A 20,336-nucleotide genomic window follows, 5' to 3' on the forward strand; every position below is an offset into this window, starting at 1 on the left:
GCAGCACACAACCTGGAGCATTCCACCCTGCTGAATGGATCAGGAGAATGTTTGCATGTTCCTAGCAAATTCAATGCTGGCGACAAGACAGATGGAGACACAGATTTGGCAAAGAATGTTGTGGCTTGTCAATTTGCAAGCTCCCATTTGCACACGAAGGCTCCTTGTTTCAGCAAAACACTTCGGCACATTGCTTAAGTCCCATTTGGGTTTGTCTACAGTGCAAACAGAGGTGCTATTATAGCACACCCATGCTAACTTTAATCTAGTGTAGACATGGTTGGGCGTGGGCTTTAGTACAGGTTAGCTGCCTGAATACAAGCCCGCCAGGGACCCTGGGTACGTACTTGGGTTGCTGGCCCATGCTGAAGTCTGTACTATCATGTCTATACTACCATTGTTACTCACGCTAGCTCGATTAAAGGCAAGCCCACCTTCATTTGCAGTGTAGACATACTCATTGAGGTCAACAGGACACAAGCACATTCTGAAATTTATGCCTGTGCTTACATGGTTTGCTGAATTGGGGCCTTTGTCATGCCACTTATGCGTCCATCTTCGTCAATCTCCCTTCATTTCCTCCCTGGAAGGAAATATTCTATTAGAAACCCACAATAGCAGAACACCGGTAATCCACACTGAGGAAAGGGAAGTTTTACATGGAGCAGGTTCTCCTGCTTTTCTCCTAGCGCATTCGCCTTTGTCTAGTAAACACAACATATGGAAACAAGCATGAATTAGTGTAGTTCTTTAATAATAACCTCAAGATCAGCAAGGGTAATGACTGAATTTAACAAATGACACATGCAACAAACACAGGGAGTAGAACATCATCATTTAAACCTGGCTTAAGTGTCTTCTTCCAACCAGTCCTGGGATATTAACGCTGAAGTCAATATCAAAAAATAAACCATGTTTCTTTTCCACTGCTGCATCATCCCCACCTATTAGCAATATTCTTGACTCAAACACTGCTAGAGTTCTCAAAGAAACTAGACAGCCTGCCACTCCCCCGCTCCCCAACTCCCCATCATCTAAATGATGACAGAACATGTTTTGACACGACATGGAGTATCTGGAGAATTTGGAAGATCACAAGGCTAATTTGAACAAAGGCTTCAAATTACAGCCAGCAGCAGCTTGTAACTTTTCAGCATTTTGAAATGTTCTTAATCCTCGTCAAATGCTACTGCATATTTCTTTCAGGCTGTTGGACACAGATTGACGTAGAGCATTGAATATAAAAAATGTACATGAATAAAGAATAATATAAGTCCCAGGCCTGAGTGTCCTATTCAGAGCAAATCACTCAGAGCTGTTCATTGCTATCAAGACCAATTCTATTACTTCTATATTTCTGCATGTGCAAATGGTAAAAACGATACAAAAAATGAAACCCTAATTCCTGTTGAAACTGCAGAGCAGATGTTTCACCGTTTGGCTCCTTCCTTTTGTTCTGTAATGAACATTTGCCTTCAATTGGCTAGTTTGGAATGACAGCTTTGTAATATGTACAACAGGAAAGTTCTATTGAGAGGGGATACATAGGGTACCATTTGTCTGTATACAGTACACCAGTTCATTCAACCTTGTTTGCATAGCATTAATTGTCACTGGAAGGCGATGTGAAATTACGGCCAACATTGTCAAACCTGGTTGCCTAAAGTTTCATAAGCCTGGTCAACACTACAAAGTTAGGCTGACTCACCTACATCACTCAGGGGTGTGGAAAATCCATGCCTCTGAGCAATGTAGTTAAATCAAGCTAACCACAGTGCAGACAGAGGTAGGTGGACAGAAGAATTCTTCCATCAACCTAGCTATTGCCTTTCTGGGAGGTGGATTACTTATACTGATGGGAGAACCCCTCCCATCAGCATCGGCAGTGCCACTGTAGCATTTCGAATGTAGACAAGTTCACAGATTAAAGGCCGTAAAGGACCACTGTGATCATCTAGTCTGACCTCCTGTATTGCACAAGCCAGAAAACTTCCCCAAAATAGTTCCTACAGAAGATCTTTTACAGAAACATCCAACCTTGATTTAAAAATGACCAATGATGGAGAATCCACCTTAATCCTGGGTCAATTGTTCTGCTGGTTAATTACCCTCCCTGTTAATTACTCTCATCATTATCAATTCCCACCTTATTGTCTGAATTTCTCCAGCATCTCCTTCCAGCCACCTTTCTCTGATAGGCCCCTAACTCCATATTTAGGCACCTCAACAAAAGGAGTCCGATTTTATTTTCAAAAGTGCCCTGCATTTGTGACTCCCCTGGATTTCAGTGAGGTTGCCGGGGGCTCAGCACCTTGGAAACTCAGCTCACTTCTGCTAAGGCGCCCAAATATAAATGTAGGAGTCTAACTTTAGGCCCAAGTTTGGGGCCCAAGTCTCAGCTGATGTCAATCAGCATAGTCCCACTCAGTTGAAGATATGTCCTTTTGGTCTTAATTTCCATTCAGATTCTAGCTTTGGCAAAGGTGCCTTTACTCCCTTCCCTCTCCCCAATCTCTACACCTGCCGCACCTTAGTTATTTCCTTTTCTCTCTTCATGTTAATGCAATACAATGAAATTTAGAGATGAGTGCAGCTACCCGCCTGGTTCCCTAGGACCTGATCTTTCATAAATTCACAGGTTCTAAGGTCAGAAGGGGACCTTTCCAATCATCTAGTCTGACCTCCTGCCTAAAACAGGCAGCAGAATTTCACTTGGTCACTTCTGCATCAAGTCCATCATTTCTGGTTGAACTAAGGCATAACTTTAGGAAAGACATTCCATCTTCTAGTGATGGACAATCCATCATATGCCTAAGTAAACTGTTCTAATGGTTAATTACCCTCACTGTTAAAAATGTGTGCCTTATATCTAGTCTGAATTTGTCTGGCCTCAATTTCCTGCCATTGGATTTTGTTATGCTTTTGTCTGCTAGATTATGTTTTGTGTACCACATGCTGGCTAATACATGAAAGGAATCCATGTTTGTAAACCTAAACTGGCCCTTTATTAAGAGAACTATTTACAGAGATGCTGAAACTGCAGCTAGCATTCCAGTCATGTGCACACAGGCTGACTTCCCGAAGCCTTCTCTGAATGCTTCCCTCCTGCAATCTGTGCTCCTGCCTCCAAATTTTATGTAGGTTGCTACAGATTAAAGAACCATCTGATATCAGAAATGTTCTCCCCTTTGGGAAAATTCATTTCAGAGCTTTAGGACCATCTCTTTGGAAACTTAGGGCCACACATTTGCAGGAGCACATGTCTGCAAAGAAGCGTGCACCTAGATGTTTTGCACCTGCTGAAAGCCTCTTCAGAACACACAAATGGTCCTCTGCATACATGCACAAAGGTCGGTGTTTGTGCCATGTCCCTTTCGATTTAGTACATGAATCTACTGCAGCCCCAGAAAATGTGGCCGTAGTCCTGTGCCTGTTGAAGTCAATTGCAGAACTTCCATTGACTTCAGTGGCACCAGGCTCCAAACCTGCATAATTGTGCACCCATAGGTTGATTTTAAATACAACACTGGAGGTAAATTCTGCTAGCCAACATCTGCTCTGGTTTTGCTGAGTACATTTTATATGGTCAGGGTCTACTGAAAACAAGTAACTTAGATTACCTGTGGGCACTCTGATTCTATGTCCAGTTAATAACCTGCATGTTCAATGTCTAGTAAATAACTGGTTGATAACCAGTTAATGATTCTCTGTTTAGTTAATAAAAAATAGGCATTTGCTTATCACTAGGTGTTTCTCCACACACCCACTGCAGTATGGCTATACACTACCCTAGATCCATGTGCATAACTCCCATTCAATGGATCGAGGGGCGTATATAGCCCATAGTCCTTGTAGTTCAATTAATGCTATGTAAAGCAGGTACTCGTCACTACAGGAAATATTTGTACATTTATAAAAAGCAATACAAACATAAAGAACAAAAATACAACAAGCACAGCTTGATACAATAACATGCCATGAAATATCATTGGCTTTATAATAATTTACTACAACTTGAAAAATGTTCTTTTATCCACACTGGATAGGAAATGCTTCCATCTAACATATGGTAAGCATGCAATAACAATATATACAACGACAATTTGGAGTTTGTTTTTATCCTTGAGAAGGATTATAGTACAGGGATACATTAAAATTATTTTTTTCTGGCCTGATTGAGCTTTTCTGTTACTCTGTTTAAGTTTGTTTTTTGGGTTTTTTTTTCCTCTTAAATTGTGGTAAAGAAGTTTTTATAGGAATCTGCAAACACTACTTTTGTCTTAGAGTAGTAAACTAATTTATCCCAGCAGTTGTTCTGATTTACTGGTTGACACTAAAAAAAGATATTCTTAATGTCATTGGTTAAAAAATAATTTTCTTTCCAAACTTTTTTGTACCGTTGAGGATCTGTTAAGAGAAATATCTATTAATCCCACAGGACGTTATTACACTTTCCATCTTCAGCTATTTAACTAGATGGCATCCATCTCAAGGGGAAGTCCAACCAAACCTTTGAAGGGCTTTCCAAGATTTCCAGTCCCACTTGACAATCCTAACGTCATCTAGTTGAACCGACTGTGGCCAGTACCTGCTACAGTCTGAGTAGTGTCTAACCCAGTGAATGTCAAAAGTGGGGACTGCTCTGTGCTGCCTGCAGACCAAACAGTTGTGATGGCAGATACATCGGCCCTTTCACAGAACAGCCCGCACATGGCTGCAGACCTCAGAGCCATTGTGATCCCTGTATGAAGTCATTTGTTCCATATGACATAAGACACACTGACCAAAGGGTTGGTGAGTGCCAACTGGGCTGAATCTGAGCCTGATAGAAAAGGACTGTTTATAAAGGTCCCTGACAAAAGATATCCCAGTTCGTTCCTTGACTGGGTCTTTATCTTTGTATCTGCTCTGTTCCTCTTTCTTGAATAGTCTTTTCCCCTAGGAAAGCAATATTTCCAACAACACTGGAGTAACTACTTGGCAAAGCGTATCTGTGGTTGAAACCACCTGCTTTATGAGTATGAAAACCCTTCGATATTCACAGAATTGTAGCTACAAAGATGATTTGTCTTTATGATGCGGCAATTTCCAGGGAGATATTCATGTCATGGGAGCTGATCATAAAAGTAAACTAGGGAGGCAGAGGTTTGACTTTAATCTTGATCTTGTCTATTTCAGCACTGTGTTACAAAGGCAGGTGCTCAGGAAGTTTACTATAGGTTAAAACGTGTACATACGCAGTATTGTAAACTATGAGGGGAGGGTCCACTGGGAAAAAAATAAAAAGAAGGAAAAAACATGGAGAAATGCAGCCAGTGCATTTCTTGGAAGACTGATATCCCATCTCAGGCAACTTTGTGCATGACTTTGCCTTGGCCAACAACTGATAATGGAAGTGACAAGAGAAAGGTGTAGCCACACTGTGTCCCTTTGACAAAGTGTATGGGAGACATTCAGTGCTTATTAAAGAAAGGAAAACAAAAATCAAAGCAGAGAAGTTGGTAAGGCGGAAGGGGGCAATTTACAAACAAAAGAGGCAGCGGTGAGATTCTGTGAAACTGATGACAATTACAGGATTTATGAAGCCTAAGTGCATTGAAGTTTTTTTTTTAAAAACTGAATAGAACCAACCACTCATTCCCACGTCAGCTGTTTCAGAAACCTTCATTTAAAAATGGAAATGGTCACTGAACTACTCTGCTGCACTCATCAGACAGGCACTGTTAGCTAAGCGTAGTGTAACGACTCTTCTTTCAACCTTCTCTTCCACAGGCTCCTTTGCTCAGTGGTCTCCGGACCCCTACAGCCTGGTGAGAACATGGAAGGCTGATCTTTCATTAACTCTTCTTCTTCAGGTGTGGGGTTGGAGCCCTCCTGTGGGTTTTCTTTTTATTTTACATGTAATTCATTTTTCTAGTAGTACTTCAGCCTCGTTCACCCACACTTCCACATAACAACATACACAAATCCATACACCAGACATCTACTCCAACACCCTCCTGGGAACTAAAGGATGATGGCCCCGTTCATTCTCCAGAACAAAGTCCATTGGGATGGCTGCTTTTTTTTTTTGCTTTGTTTTGCTTTTTTTTTTCAGATTAAAAATCCAAGATCTAACACTCCTCATTATCTTATCCTGCTGTTCGCATGCATGTGAGAAATAATCATCTCTCCATATTAATCTGAAGCACTGCAACAAGAAGAGAACTCACACAGTCATGGCAAAGTAGCCCACTGTGATGTCCACATGGTCTGTAGGAAGCTTTCAGCTGGGCCCTTCACTGTGGAGGATTGCCTTGCAGTCTCTGAATTTTCTAAGAGCTAGTCTAATTTCCAATTTCTTCCAGGATCACTGTGGTAAATCACAGAGGATGGGAGGGCTGAAGTGAACATTAGTGATTTATGTTTCTCCAGTGGCCTCATTTTTGCAGCCCCCTGGATTTTCTCTCCTTGCTGGTTGGTGAGACTGGTGCATTGTGGGATTATATATAAATAGATAAAAAGACTAATAAGTGGTTTGTTCTATTGTCATCCATTTCAGAATGTAAAGACTTCCTATAAACCCCCCCCCCCAAGACAGGTTTGTTACAGTACTGCTGAAAGAGCCCTCCGAATGCTTCTGGAAGAGAGAGGGACAAGGCTGAGCCCCTAGACGGAAGGGCGAGGGGGGGGCCTGGAGGGAGGAGGGGCTCGGTTGGGGGCCGGGGCTGGGGCCGGGGCCTGGGGAGGCGGGGGCAGTGGAGGGAGAGTGGATGATGGGGATGGGGTGGGAGGAGTGGGAGAACTGGGAGGAGGTGGGGTATAGATCGGGGCAGGGGGTGGAGGGTTGTAGATTGGGGCAGGGGGCGGAGAGGAGGGTGGATGTGCATGGTTGAGTGGGTATTTCGGCGGTGCCTCAGCATTCTTCACTCGGGTGAAATTGATACAGCGGCCCTAAAAGAGAAACAAAAAGGTTATTGAGCGTGGCGGTGATGTAGGAGCCCAGGGCCCTGCTGGTGGGTGCAGTGGTATTCCTACTCACAAATCAGCTGTCTACGTTTATTTTTGTGGGTGCACAGTTGGAGTCAAGGCCCCTTTATGGGCCAGATTCTTAACCCAATCCTTGTGTGGCTGCTCTGAGAAACCCAAAAGGATTCACATCTGGAGTGAACCATGCAGTAGCAAATGCAAATTGACTAATCATGGATGGACTAGCCCTGCATCCGTGACTCCAGCTCGCATGGTATTGTGAAAGTGCACACAGAACCATCCTTGCAACCACTGCTCGCTGATTCTATTGCAGCCAGCATGTGCCTGTAGCCAGCGGCCATAGCATGTAAAGTCCTGTGAAGGGACATGAATAGGGCCCTACCAAATTCATGGTCCATTTTCATAAATTTCATGATCATAAAATTTTAAAAATCTTGAATTTCATGGTTTCAGATAATTAAATCTTAAATTTCACAGTGTTATAACAAAATATGAATATGTATTTAAAAGTGGCAACATATAAACATGTAAAGCCCTTAAGCCAACGTTTCTCAAACTGGGGGTCCCAACCCAAAAAGGGATCGCAAATCTATTGGAGGGGGGTGACGGAATTGCCACCCTTCCTTCTGCGCTGTATTCAGAACTGGGCAGCCGGAAAGCAGCAGCTGCTGGCCGGGTGCCCAGCTATGCAGGCAGTGCCGCCGCCAGCAGCAGCAGCAGCACAGAACTAGGGGTGTACTTTTGTATACTTTTACCTTATAGTATGGAGTAAAATCACAGAAAAGACCGGATTTCCTGGGGAAGACCAGATTTCATGGTCTCTGACGCATTTTCCACGGGCGTGAATTTGGTAGGGCCTTAGGCATGAATGTCAGCCAGGGCTGAGGCACTGGTGGTTAGAATGCCAACAGGGCAAAGGAGTACTATGGCTTTGTATTTGTTCCTTCCCACAACGCCCACCCCATGGCCACAGAGTTTGGCAAGACCAACCCTGGCTATATCGATGACTATGGCTGGATATCTAGATAAACAGGCACATCTGCTAATCTGTAGGTGTCTCTGCAGGCTTTTGGGACAGTTAGCCTTATGATCAACTCAGTCCACTCATGAAGACGTCTGGCTAACAGTGGTTCATTCTAGCTGTCCAGGTGTGTGCATGACCACTATTCACCCTGGGATCTCACTTGCCCTCCATGAAAACAGATGCAGCCCTATTAAAATACTACACAGATGTCACTACAGTTTCATACCAGTCATTTGCTTATGAGTTCAGGCATGCTTTCTCCCAACACATCCAAAGGATGAGAAATAATCAGTGCAACTATTCAGCAGTGGACCAATAGCTCCAGTAAGAATTCCCCTACAGTGTAATCCAGAGGGAAGACAGTTGTGAGCAACAGCCAGATTCAACTGTCAGATCTTGCTAGAAGTGAATCCACTCCCCTCCCCGCCCACATCTGTACACACAGGTGCTACAGACCGTGGGTGGCAAGCCTCTGAGATTAGACCTGAATTTACAATTGGTGCCATCGTGTGATGTAATAGATTTTGCACAACCTCTTTCATTTTAGCAGAGTTAAGGCAAAATTCTCCCCTTCAGAGTTTGTCTTTGGAGTATATTCTGCCGACAGAGCTGCCACAGGTGACAACGGAACCTGCTGACCCTGCTATAGAATACAAGTAATTTCCGGTCTGAGTACACTGATCCCACAGAGACAAGCCCGGGAGAAGAAATGGGCTGAGAAGTCAAATCATGGATTCAACAATATGGCCAGACTGAGGCACAAGTCAGCCCCCAGAATCAGGAGATAGCTTCAAAATAATGAGAGGGATATATTTGGGGGGGTGGTATATTTGCTTTCTGAACCTTTGGGATACACTTGGGTTACATTTACAAGCTTTTATCTGCAAGCAGGAGGGCTAGAAACCAACTTTTAAAAAAACGAAAGCTGCGATTCTCATGCAATCACCTGACTCCAGCAGCTGGTGCTTTAAGAAAAACACCAAATATCACACGATTCATGATAAAATCTCAAGGCCTGGCAACAATGGTTCATGCTTCCCCTTTCCTACTGCCATTAGAATTCTGGCTCAGAATTTTACCAGTGTCCCCCACTACATTTGGCTGATACAAAACTCCAGAGCCAAACGCCTTCCCCCCACTCCCCCTGCTTGAAATCTGGAATTTGCATCTTGCATCTATATCAAATATCACTCATGTCCTGCTTCTAACCATTTACCAACTGGACAGGAGAGGGAGTATTATTTACCAAAGCTAGTTGCTTGTACCGTGTCCTTACTGAAAGAGACAAACTGTTAAGTAGAATGTCTCCTTAGTCTGCTGCCCATGTGAAGCCAAAAACTGCTTTCTGTAGCTCTGCTATAAAAATGGTGCTAAGTTACAGTTTGTTATGCATTTTAAACAAAACCTTTGCCCTCTAAGCTGTTTAGCTTTCTCTAATAATTTCCACCTGTGAAAGATCCCACAATAAATTCTCTACTGTTGGAATCCAAGTTATTATATTACAGGCTCATTCTTCCAGATATGAACTCATACAAAGAGACACTGGAGGGCTTCTGAGCCCACAGTTTGTTTTCCGTTAGGGTGTTGGTGTGTGGGGACGGGGGAGGTCTGGAAGGTGAGGGGGGCTGGGGGTGTTTTGCTTTTCTGTGTTTTTCTCTTTCCTTTTTCAAAGTAAATGTTAGTGCTGGTGAAAAGATGCCAAACAGAACAATGATCCCAGGCAGATGGGAGTGGTTCCAACACACAGGAATGTGGTGGGATTTAAGGCAACTACATTAGGAGCTCTGAACCCTCGCTGTGCCATGGAGTAGTCTTATTATACCCATTTTACAGACAAGTAAAGTGTCGAAGAGGGGTTATAAGCAGCTCGTCCATACCATCATATCACATTGCTGATAAAGCACGATTAGAATCCAGGAGTCCTGACTCTCAGTCCACGACCCTAAACCCCACTGAATCCCCAAACACAAATGCAAGCAAGCTACATGGAAGTTTTGCATCAGATGTCCCTCCACTCCAGACGCTTTGCATTTTTTAAATACTAATGGCCTGTTTTTCCAAAGTGCTGAGCATCTGCAGCTGGGTGTCATGCTCTGGTGCCCTACATCTTTTGCAGTCATTTACACAAGGGGTCAGTGGTGGTGAATGCTACCAGATGAGATTGGAGTATGCAACCACACATGGTGCCAAGTTGCCACTGGGGACAGTCTGGTCCAATGGGAGGAGCGGGTGCTTAGCACCTTTGGCAATCAGGCCGTAGATTTTAATTCAGTGGTAACTGTTTGTTTCGTTGCACTGGCACAGGCTGCCAGATAGTGTCTCTTTATTTCAACTGCTGGGTTTGTCTCTTTAATTTTGATGCCTTCTAGTGGGTAGCTGGATATACATGGAACATTTTATTTCTGATTTATTGTTGGTTCATTTCCTCCCTCCTCCTGCTCCGATGGCAGGCTGGAAAGGCTGAGAGAGAGGATTTGATGGGCTGTGGAGGCTGAGGGGAAGGGACTGATGTGAAAATAGCTTCAGACAGCTTCTATGCAAGTGCGCTGCCAAAGATATCATCATTGTTTGTGGATATTAAGAAACAGCTGTCTCAATCCTAGATGAGCAGTAGAGGAAAGTGGATTCTGCTATGAGACTATAAAATACCCTGCACGGCCCACAGTTGAGGAGAGCCTGTTTTGTGTGAACAGAGGTCATCTAAAAGAAAACCAGGGTTGCAGATATACTGTCTTGCACATAAAGTGCACACCCCGAGTCTGCTCTAACCTACACCATGGCTGCAATGGCCATCTGCTGGTAAGAGATTGGTGAAGCTTGCAAGGCTTTGGCCAGACCCTTTTGGCAAAACCCCTAGCTACCTGCTGAAATCAGCTAGGTGGCCTCTTTGCTCTTCTTGAATGGTGGGCAGCGGCGGCTCCAGGCACCAGCGCTCCAAGTGCATGCCTGGGGCGGCAAGCCGCGGGGGGCGCCCTGCCAGTCCCTGTGAGGGAGGCAGTCAGGCAGCCTTCAGCAGCTTGCCTGCGGGAGCTCTGCTGGTCCCACGGATTCGTCGGCAATTCGGTGTCGGGTATGCTGAAACCGCGGGACTGGCGGACCTCCCACAGGCAAGCCACCGAAGGCAGCCTGCCTGCTGTGCTTGGGGCGGCACAAAAGCTAGAGCCGCACCTGATGGTGGGTCTGTGAAGTGAGCCATCAGTGCACAGTGAGTGTTTTAAACTAGTTCATGCCCGTTCTCAAATGTGACCCTGTTTAAAGACTTGCCCTACAGCATTACTGTACACAAGGAGTCCTGTTTCCCCTCCCCCCTGCCCCGTGCATTGTCATTAAGGCTACATTTACACTATGAGCTGGGTGTGGGGGGGGTTTCCCAGCTTGCATACACATACTCTGTGCTAGCTTTCATTGAGCCAGCATGCTAAAAATAGCAGTGTAACCGTGGTAGCACGGGCAGTGGCAGGATGGGCTAGCCACCCCGAGTTCATATCCATGGGGCTCAGGGGGCTTTGTATTCTGGGTGGCTAGCAATGGTGCCCATGCTACCGTGGCTACACTACTATTTTTGGTGTGTTAGCTCAGTGACAGCAAGCATGAGTATATCTACATGAGCTGGGAATCAGGCCCCTTCCTCCACAGTGAAGATGTAGCCTTAGGGAATGTCTACACTTCAAGCTGGAAGCTCAAACTCCAGCTCGAGGAGATATACCCACGCTAGCTCTGATCGTGCTAGCATGCTAAAAATAGAGCATAGCAGCAGTGGCGCAAGCTGGGGGAGGAGCTTGCTGTCCTGAGCCCAGAGCCGTCCGAGACACCGGACACATACTCTGGGCAGCTAATCTCTCACACGGCCATGGATACATTCTATTTGTAGTGTGCTAGCTTGATCAGCACTAGTATGGGAATGTCTCCTCTAGCCAGAATTGATGCCTCCAGCTTGAAATGGAGATACACCCTTACATCTCTGCCACCAGGGCGTGGGATACTGCCCTTTTGATCTGGTGTATAAATGACAGCGTGCGGTTTAGGGCATGGAGAATCAGGCCCAATATTTATAAGACCTGCCCCGGATAGAAGTAAACCCAGGACATTACTCTGAAATATTGCACTCTCTTCTGCAAAGATCTTTACTGCATCTGTAACACCAGCTAACAAAGGGGCACCAGATGATAAAGCAGAAGAAGCATCTGAATTGAGGACACCAAGCATGCCCCAGTCTTAAATCATAGTGTCCTTGGTTTTATTTTCTCTCTGTGGGTTGGTGGCTCATCTTTAACATTGTTTTAATGCACTTTGCTGCAATTTTAAGTAAATACTGTGGGACAGGCCTGCTGAGTGAGTGAAAGTCAGAACCCAAGATTAACCAATTTTCTTCAGGGAAAAAAAACCCATAAGAATGTTTTCCTTGTGTTGGTTCCATCTCTCCTGCAATGATAGCTTCAGACTATCACTTGCATGGTCTTTGTTTATTTTCTTTATTTATGTTGAAGTATTTATTTAAAAAAATGGGAAACTGGGCCAGAAAATAATGGGTCGTGACTATTTTGCCCAGAGTTACTTAGTTTGGCGACGTGATAGTTTTGTGGATCTGACTAGAACACAAATCACACTGTGGATTAGGACACTACTGGCATCAGATATTCTTTTGGATCAAGCGGGGTCAAGTGTAGACCCCGGGCTTGGATCCTAAAAGCCATTTTGTTTCTTTGCCAGTTCAGCACTAGATGGTCACTTTACAGAGAATAACTCAATCCTCAGAGAAGCATGATTCCCTCCCTGATTCCTCCATGCTCTGGGGAGTGAAGGAAGTAAGTTGGCTACTGGCCTATACCAGTCAGAAATTACTTCCTCCTCTGTGATACCTGGTGCCTTGGGTGGGCAGAGTGATGGTTCCACCCACTCTGGGGGACAGTGGGCCTGAAGCCTACACAGCTGCCAAAGATCTGAGGAAGCTGCGCAGAGACCCAGGGAGGGGTTCCTATTTCCCTGGGCTCCCATGTGGGTCAGTCCAAAAGATAATTGAACCCTGATCACCTTTGCAATTAGAGCCAGTTGAAAAATGGAATAATGTTTTCACTACAAATTTCATCCTGTTCCTCCCCGCACCCCACCGGAAAGTTTGAATTTTGAACCCTTCCACCCAGGTTTATTTTCCTCAGTCTCCTATGTCCGTTGAGCAGCTCCTCTTGCTCCAAACCACTAGTTAAGAGGCCAAATTCACAGGCAATGTGGTATCAGTTGACTCCCTTAGACTTTCTCATGGCCACTTACTGATATGGGAGCGGTATGATTGCTCAGAGCTCCAGTTTGAAACTGGAGAAAAGCCTGTTGAGAGTCTTTGGGTTAAGTTTAGAGGCGAGAGCAACAAAGGTGATGTCATGATAGGTGACTGCTATAGATCACCGGATCAGAAGGATGAGGTAGACAAGGCTTTCTTCGGACAACTAACTGAAGTCTCCAGATCACAGTCCCTGGTTCAAATGTGGGACTTCAATCACCCTGACATCTGCTGGGAGAGCAATACAGCGGTGCACAGACAATCCAGGAAGTTTTTGGAGCATGTTGGGGACAACTTCCTGGTACAAGTGCCAGAGGAACCGACTAGGGGCCGTGCTCCTCTTGACCTGCTGCTTACAAACAGGGAAGAATTGGTAGGGGAAGTAGAAGTGGGTGGCAACCTAGGCAGCAGTGACCATGAGATGGTTGAGTTCAGGATCCTGAAAAAAGGAAGAAAGGAGTACCAAATTACGGACCCTAGACTTCAGAAAAGAAGACTTAGACTCCCCTAGGGAACTGAAGGGTAGGATCCCCTGGGAGGCTAATATGAGGGGGCAAGGAGTCCAGGAGAGCTGGCTGTATTTTAAAGAAGCCTTATTGAGGGTGCAGGGAACAAACCATCCTGATGTGCAGAAAGAATAGCAAATATGGCGGGCAACCAGCTTGGCTTAACAGTGAAATCTTTGGTGAGCTTAAACTCAAAAAGGAAGCTTACAAGAAGTGGAAATTTGGACAGATGATTAGAGAGGAGTATAAAAATATTGCTCGAGCATGCAGGGGTGTAATCAGGAAGGCCAAGGCACAATTGGAGTTGCAGCTAGCAAGGGATGTGAAGGGTAACAAGAAGGGTTTCTACAGGTATGTCAGCAAAAAGAAGAAGGTCAGGGAAAATGTGAGACCCTTACTGAATGGGGGAGGCAACCTAGTGACAGATGATGGGATGTTAGATGGGGTGGGATCTGAGTTACTACAGAGAATTCTTTCCTGGGTGCTGGCGGGTGAGTCTTGCCCACAGGCTCAGGGTTTAGCTGATCGCCATATTTGAGGTCAGGAAGGAATTTTCCTTCAGGGCAGATTGGCAGAGGCCCTGGGTTTTTTTTGCCTTCCTCTGCAGCGTTGGGCGCGGGTCACTTGCCGGAGGATTCTCTGCACCTTGAAGTCTTTATACCATGATTTGAGGACTTCAGCAGCTCAGACACAGGTTTGATACAGGAGTGGGTGGGTGAGATTCTGTGGCCTGCGTTGTGCAGGAGGTCAAACTAGACAATCATAATGGTCCCTTCTGACCTTAAAGTCTATGATTCTATGATGTGGAAAAAGCTGAAGTACTCACTCAATGTTTTTTTGCCTTGGTCTTTACAGACAAGGGCAACTCCCAGACTGCTGCACTGGGCAACACAGCATGGGGGGGTAGGTGAGCAGCCCTCAGTGGTGAAAGAACAGGTTAAGGACTATTTAGAAAAGTTGGACATGCACAAGTCCATGGGTCCAGATCTAATGCATCCAAGGGTGCTGAGGGAGTTGGCTGATGTGATTGCAGAGCCATTGGCCATTATCACTGAAAATTTGTGATTATCGGGGGAGGTCCTGGAAGATTGGAAAAAGGCAAATATAATGCCCATATTTAAAAAACGGAAAAAAGAGAACCCGGGGAACTACAGACTGGTCAGCCTCACTTCAGTCCCCGGAAAAATCATGGAGCAGGTCCTCAAGGAATCCATTTTGAAGCACTTGGAGGAGAGGATGGTGATCAGGAACAGTCAACATGGATTCACCAAGGGCAAGTCATGCCTGACCAATCTGATTGCCTTCTATGATGAGATAATTGGCTCTGTGGATATGGGGAAAGCAGTGGACGTGATATATCTTGACTTTAGCAAAGCTTTTGATACGGTCTCCCACAGTATTCTTGCCAGCAAGTTAAAATAGTATGGACTGGATGAATGGACTATAAGGTGGATAGAAAGCTGGCTAGATTGTCGGGCTCAACGAGTAGTGATCAGCGGCTCAATGTCCAGTTGGCAGCCAGTATTAAGCAGAGTGCCCCAGGGGTCGGTTCTGGGGCTGGGTTTGTTCAACAGCTTCATTAATGATCTGGATGATGGGATGGATTGCACCCTCAGCAAGTTTGCAGATGACACTAAGCTGCGGGGAGAGGTAGATATGATGGAGGGTAGGGATAGGGTCCAGAGTGACCTAGACAAATTGGAGGATTGGACCAAAAGAAATCTGATGAGGTTCAACAAGGACAAGTACAGAGTCCTGTACTTAGGACGGAAGAATCTCATGCACTGCTACAGGCTGGGGACCGACTAGCTAAGCAGCAGTTCTGCAGAAAAGGAGCCTGGGATTACAGTGGACAAAAAACTGGATATGAGTCAGCAGTGTGCCCTTGTTGACAAGAAGGCTAATGGCGTATGGGGCTGTATTAGTAGGAGCACTGCCAGCAGATTGAGGGAAGTGATTATTCCCCTCTGTTCGGCACTGATGAGGCCACACCTGGAGTATTGCATCCAGTTTTGGTCCCCCCACTACAGAAGGGATGTGGACAAATTGGAGAAAGTCCAGCGGAGGGCAACCAAAATGATTAGGGGGCTGGGACACATGACTTACGAGGAGAGGCTGAGGGAACTGGGGTTATTTAGTCTGCAGAAGAGAAGAGTGAAGGGGGATTTGATAGCAACCTTCAACTACCTGAAGTGGAGTTCCAAAGAGGATGGAGCTAGACTGTTCTCAGAAGTGGAAGATGACAGAACAAGAAGCAATGGTCTCAAGTTGAAGTGGGGGAGGTTTAGGTTGGATATTAGGAAAAACTTTTTCAGTAGGAGGGTGGTGAAGCACTGGAATGGGTTCCCTAGGGTGGGTGGTGGACTCTCCATCCTTAGAGGTATTTAAGGTCAGGCTTCACAAAGCGTTGGCTGGGATGATTTAGTTGGTGTTGGTCCTGCTTTGAGTAAGGGGTTGGATCAGATGACCTCCTGAGGTCTCTTCCAACCCTAATATTCTATGATTCTATGAGTGTCTGTGTTGGAATACCTTAGTCCTTTAAAACCCAGGGCTCTTTTCATAACTGTAGGGATGTTACCCCAACCCATGCTAGCAAAATTCCAATACAGGTCATCGTATCTGGCCTAGTTAAAGTCTCCCCAATGTCTCAATCACGTATGGGCTGCTTATTCCTTTTGTATCCTAAATTACTACCCTGTGCTGTTGCACAGATGCTGCACGGAACCCCTGTGGTGGCTGCCATTCCATGGAGAAGAAAGCCATATCCCTTACCTACCTCACAAGCACGTGAGGCTTACTTAGTTGTCCAGAAAGTGCTTCGGACTCTTCGAATGAAAGTTGCTATAGAAGTACTGGGTATTATAATATCATCATCCACAGCAGCAAATTAGGATACAGCAGATGGGACTTTGAAAAGGTTCCTGTACTGGCCTAGAAGTTTTATTGACTTCATTTGGGAGCAGATAGGTCAGTAGTGACCCCTTCTGAACATCCCAGGCCATGTGTCTTTCAAAGCAGAGCTGACTCTGGATAGCAATGCCAAAGCACTAGGGCTAACTTGTCTTGAGTCATGACTTTTTTTTTGTGTGTGGCTCTCATGCCAGTTTCTGATCAGTTACCCCTGTGTAAATATGGAGTAGCTCCAGTGACTTCTGAAGACTTTGGATTTGAATTGGCATGGAGGAGATCAGAATCTAACTCTCAGAATGTCAATGAACCCACATGACATCACCATGGAGGGAACAGAAATCAGGTTGAGGCAGGCTGGCAATATATTTTCATGTCATAGTTGGAATACTGTCTCAGTACAGAAGAGAGCATCCCCAGGATCTCAGATGAGCTGCTTATACCATTGAATGCTGAAACATTCTGAGGCAGCACTGCTGTGACTCAATAAATGCTAAGTACTGAAGTCCTGTTGCTCTTAATGCCACATTTACCACTGCTTTCCTTTTACTTTTCATCATGCTACATGACTGCTTGCTAGGTTAGAGAGGCAGTGTTGTCTAGGGCTCTCGGTGTTGAACTGAGAGAGTTGGCATTTAACTCCTGACTTCTAATTCTAGCTCCACCATGAACTCATCATGTGACCTTGGTCAACTCACCTGTACCTTTCTGTGAGCCAGATCACTGGCCTGCTTAGGGTTCCCTTTGGAGCACTCTAGCACCAACCTACGCCACTTCATCAGCTGCACCAAGCATAAAGACCCAGCCTCATCTATCCAATAGCTATAATACTACTTTCTTGGGCCCCAATTCAGCAAAGCACTTTAGCATGACCTTAACTTTAAGGGCGTGCTTAAGTAGATCTCTGTTCAGCAAAGTGTTTGTTAACGGTGGGATTTTCAAATGAGCCTAAGAGAAGCTAGGGATGTTGAGCACCTAACTCTCTTAGGCTCTGTTGAAAATCCCAGTATCAATAAGCACTTCTCTGAATACAGATGGATTTAAGCATGTGCTCCAGTGCTTTGCCTCAGGGTATGTCTACACTGCAATCATGGAGTTTGACTGCAGCCCAAGCAGACATATCTGAGGGTTTGGCTACACTTGAAAGTTGCAGCGCTGGTGGAGGCTTTCCAGCACTGCAATTAGTAACTGTCCACACCTGCAAGGCACATCCAGCACTGCAACTCCCTGGCTGCAGCGCTGGCTGTACACCTGGTCTGGTTGGGGTATAACGAGTGCAGCGCTGGTGATCCAGCACTGCTCGTCAAGTGTGGCCACACACCAGCGCTTTAATTGGCCTCCAGGGTATTAGGAGATATCCCAGAATGCTTTAAACTAAATTACTCTCTTTGTTTTGTTATGCAGCCTCTCTTTGTTTTGTTGTGAACTCGGAGCTCCGCGGAGCTCCGTTGCCGGTGCTGCTTATCTAAAAAACAAACAGAGCTCCTGTTTGCTGTGATCGATCTGTACCTGGCTGTAAACAATCAAATGAGAGGCAGGCAGGGAGTGAGTGAAACAGTGGGGAGTCGTGTTGGATGCAGGCTGTTTGCAATTAAGAGTTAAGACTAAGGGGTTGGAAACATTTTCTGATTTTTCAAGGCAGGAAGCTAACACACAGTGTTGGCTCCAAAAATCCACTCTCTCTCTCTCCCCCCGCTCCCTGTCACACTAGACCCCACTCCACCCCCCTCTTTTGAAAAGCACATTGCTGCCACTTGAATGCTGGGATAGCTGCCCATAATGCAACACTCCCAACAGCGCTGCAAATGCTGCAAATGTGGCCACACACCAGCGCTGGTAGCTGTGAGTGTGGCCACACACCAGCGCTGTTCCTGCACAGCTGCACGACAAGCGCTGTAACTTCCAGCGCTGCAACTTTCAAGTGTAGCCAAGCCCTGAGCTAGCCTTAATCTACCTAGCCAAGGTTCTGCAGCAGTGAAGCTGAATAATTACCCAGGGTTCCAGACAGGCTTGTACAGTGCATGCTGAAGCATGTGCTGGCACGACTTACTGCTCCAGGACCTGAGCTAGTTAATATTTGCCCTATGTCTTGACTGTGTAAAGCAGTAGGGAGCATGGTCCTGGATTTGGAGAAATCGTACGGAAAGACTAAGGAGTGAAAGCAAGGAACCCTGGCAAATTTAGGCTAGAACGTGCTTTCATTTTGAGACCCAGCAGCCATGTTCTCCATATAGACTGATGCCTGCTGAATCCATGAATAAAGGCAGAATGTGCTGTGTGAGCTTCAGCTGTGTAAACACAACAATAAATGCTTCCACTTTGCAAAAATATATGAAAAGGAGCTAAGTCAGCAGAAATCCCCCCGTGAGTATGGTGGGAGGTGGAAGGAAAATGGCAACAGATGCTGATGTCATTTACTCATCTGAATACGAGCGAGTTTGTAAGCTGCTGTTTCCTGTCTACAGAGCGTTTCTAATTACACAGGAGGACTTGTGGCTAGATCTGCTAGCCTCATTGGTATTCTGTTCATGCAGGCATCAAAATTATGAATGTTGAGATTGTTTTTAAAAGTTGAGACTTTTCCTTTTTTGCTAGTCACTTCATATTTCTAGATCTTATTTCTCATGCAGATCTGGAGCTCTTTATTCAGAGATAATCCCAACACGATGACTCAGATTAATCCCTGGTGTAATTCAACTGACTTCAGTGGATGAGTTTGCATGGGTATCTGACCAATGTGACCACAACTAGATTTTCAAAATGTAATTAAAATGCAAACTTAACCCCAGTGGAGATTATTTCAAGAAATGGACTCTATTATTAATAATGTTCTGCATTTCTATCACACTTTGGATTCATAGAGCAACAATAAAACACAGCGATCTCTAGGGGGGAGGGCAGCAATCTGCCAGTTGATGGGGAAAGGAAAGTTTCAACCAATGATCTCTTACAGAAAGTATCCAGGAGTATTTATGGCCTGATTTCACAGGCTGGTTGTGAGTATTCACCACCACTGAAGATCAGGATATGTACAGTGGATTTAAGGTATCAAATGAAAGATCCTTGCAACCTTGTCCTACTTAACAACAGAGCTAAGTATGTCCATGTCTCTGTTTCAGAGACTAGCAGAATTAAATTAATTCTCATAGGCAGTGAGTGATTTCATGGTTATGGAACAGTCATATTCCAGCCTCTTTTTTATCTCAGTTACACCCATCTAAATCAGAAATGGCTCCATAGAAGCTTGTGAGATACAATGGTATAAAATCTCAGAACCGTCACAATCCCCAGTGCTCCTAATATACCGCACCAGATAATAGATTACTGCTTGGGTGGGAAATGGTTTTGCCATCCTGTGAAAATTTTAATGATTCCAAAAAATTTCCAAAGCCAAATCAGAACAAAAAATTGAAATCTTCAAATTTTTTGTGAACTAAAAAACAAAACAAAATGATTTTGGGGGGGTCTGTCGAAATATTTTGTTCTGATAATTTTGAAAAGTTTCATTTCAGTGTTGACCATTTTTTATATTTAGTTTTTTTAACTCTAATTAGCTTACATTTCAAAAGGAGAAGTCATTTTGAACCAGAAAAGCAGAATGTGTTGTTTCCGAAATGTCAAAATGGGACATTTTTACAATTTTCAAACTTATTTT

General features: G+C 44.9%; 1 protein-coding gene across 2 annotated transcripts in view; it reads right to left on the reverse strand.

The window, feature by feature from the left end:
• Positions 1 to 733: 733 nt before the first annotated feature.
• The window catches only part of ANTXR1 (ANTXR cell adhesion molecule 1), a 193,416-nt gene continuing 173,813 nt past the window's right edge, over positions 734 to 20,336 (reverse strand). Inside the window, exon 18 of one of the 2 annotated variants that reach the window (XM_039527926.1) lies at positions 734 to 6,933. In XM_039527926.1, the coding sequence (XP_039383860.1) occupies positions 6,649 to 6,933 (285 nt within the window). In that variant the 3' untranslated portion in view covers positions 734 to 6,648. The remainder of the gene's footprint in view (positions 6,934 to 20,336) is intronic. The other variant, XM_039527927.1, reaches the window with a different exon arrangement.

This window comes from Mauremys reevesii, linkage group 2 (assembly GCF_016161935.1).
Source record: "Mauremys reevesii isolate NIE-2019 linkage group 2, ASM1616193v1, whole genome shotgun sequence".
NCBI classification, from domain to species: domain Eukaryota; kingdom Metazoa; phylum Chordata; order Testudines; family Geoemydidae; genus Mauremys; species Mauremys reevesii.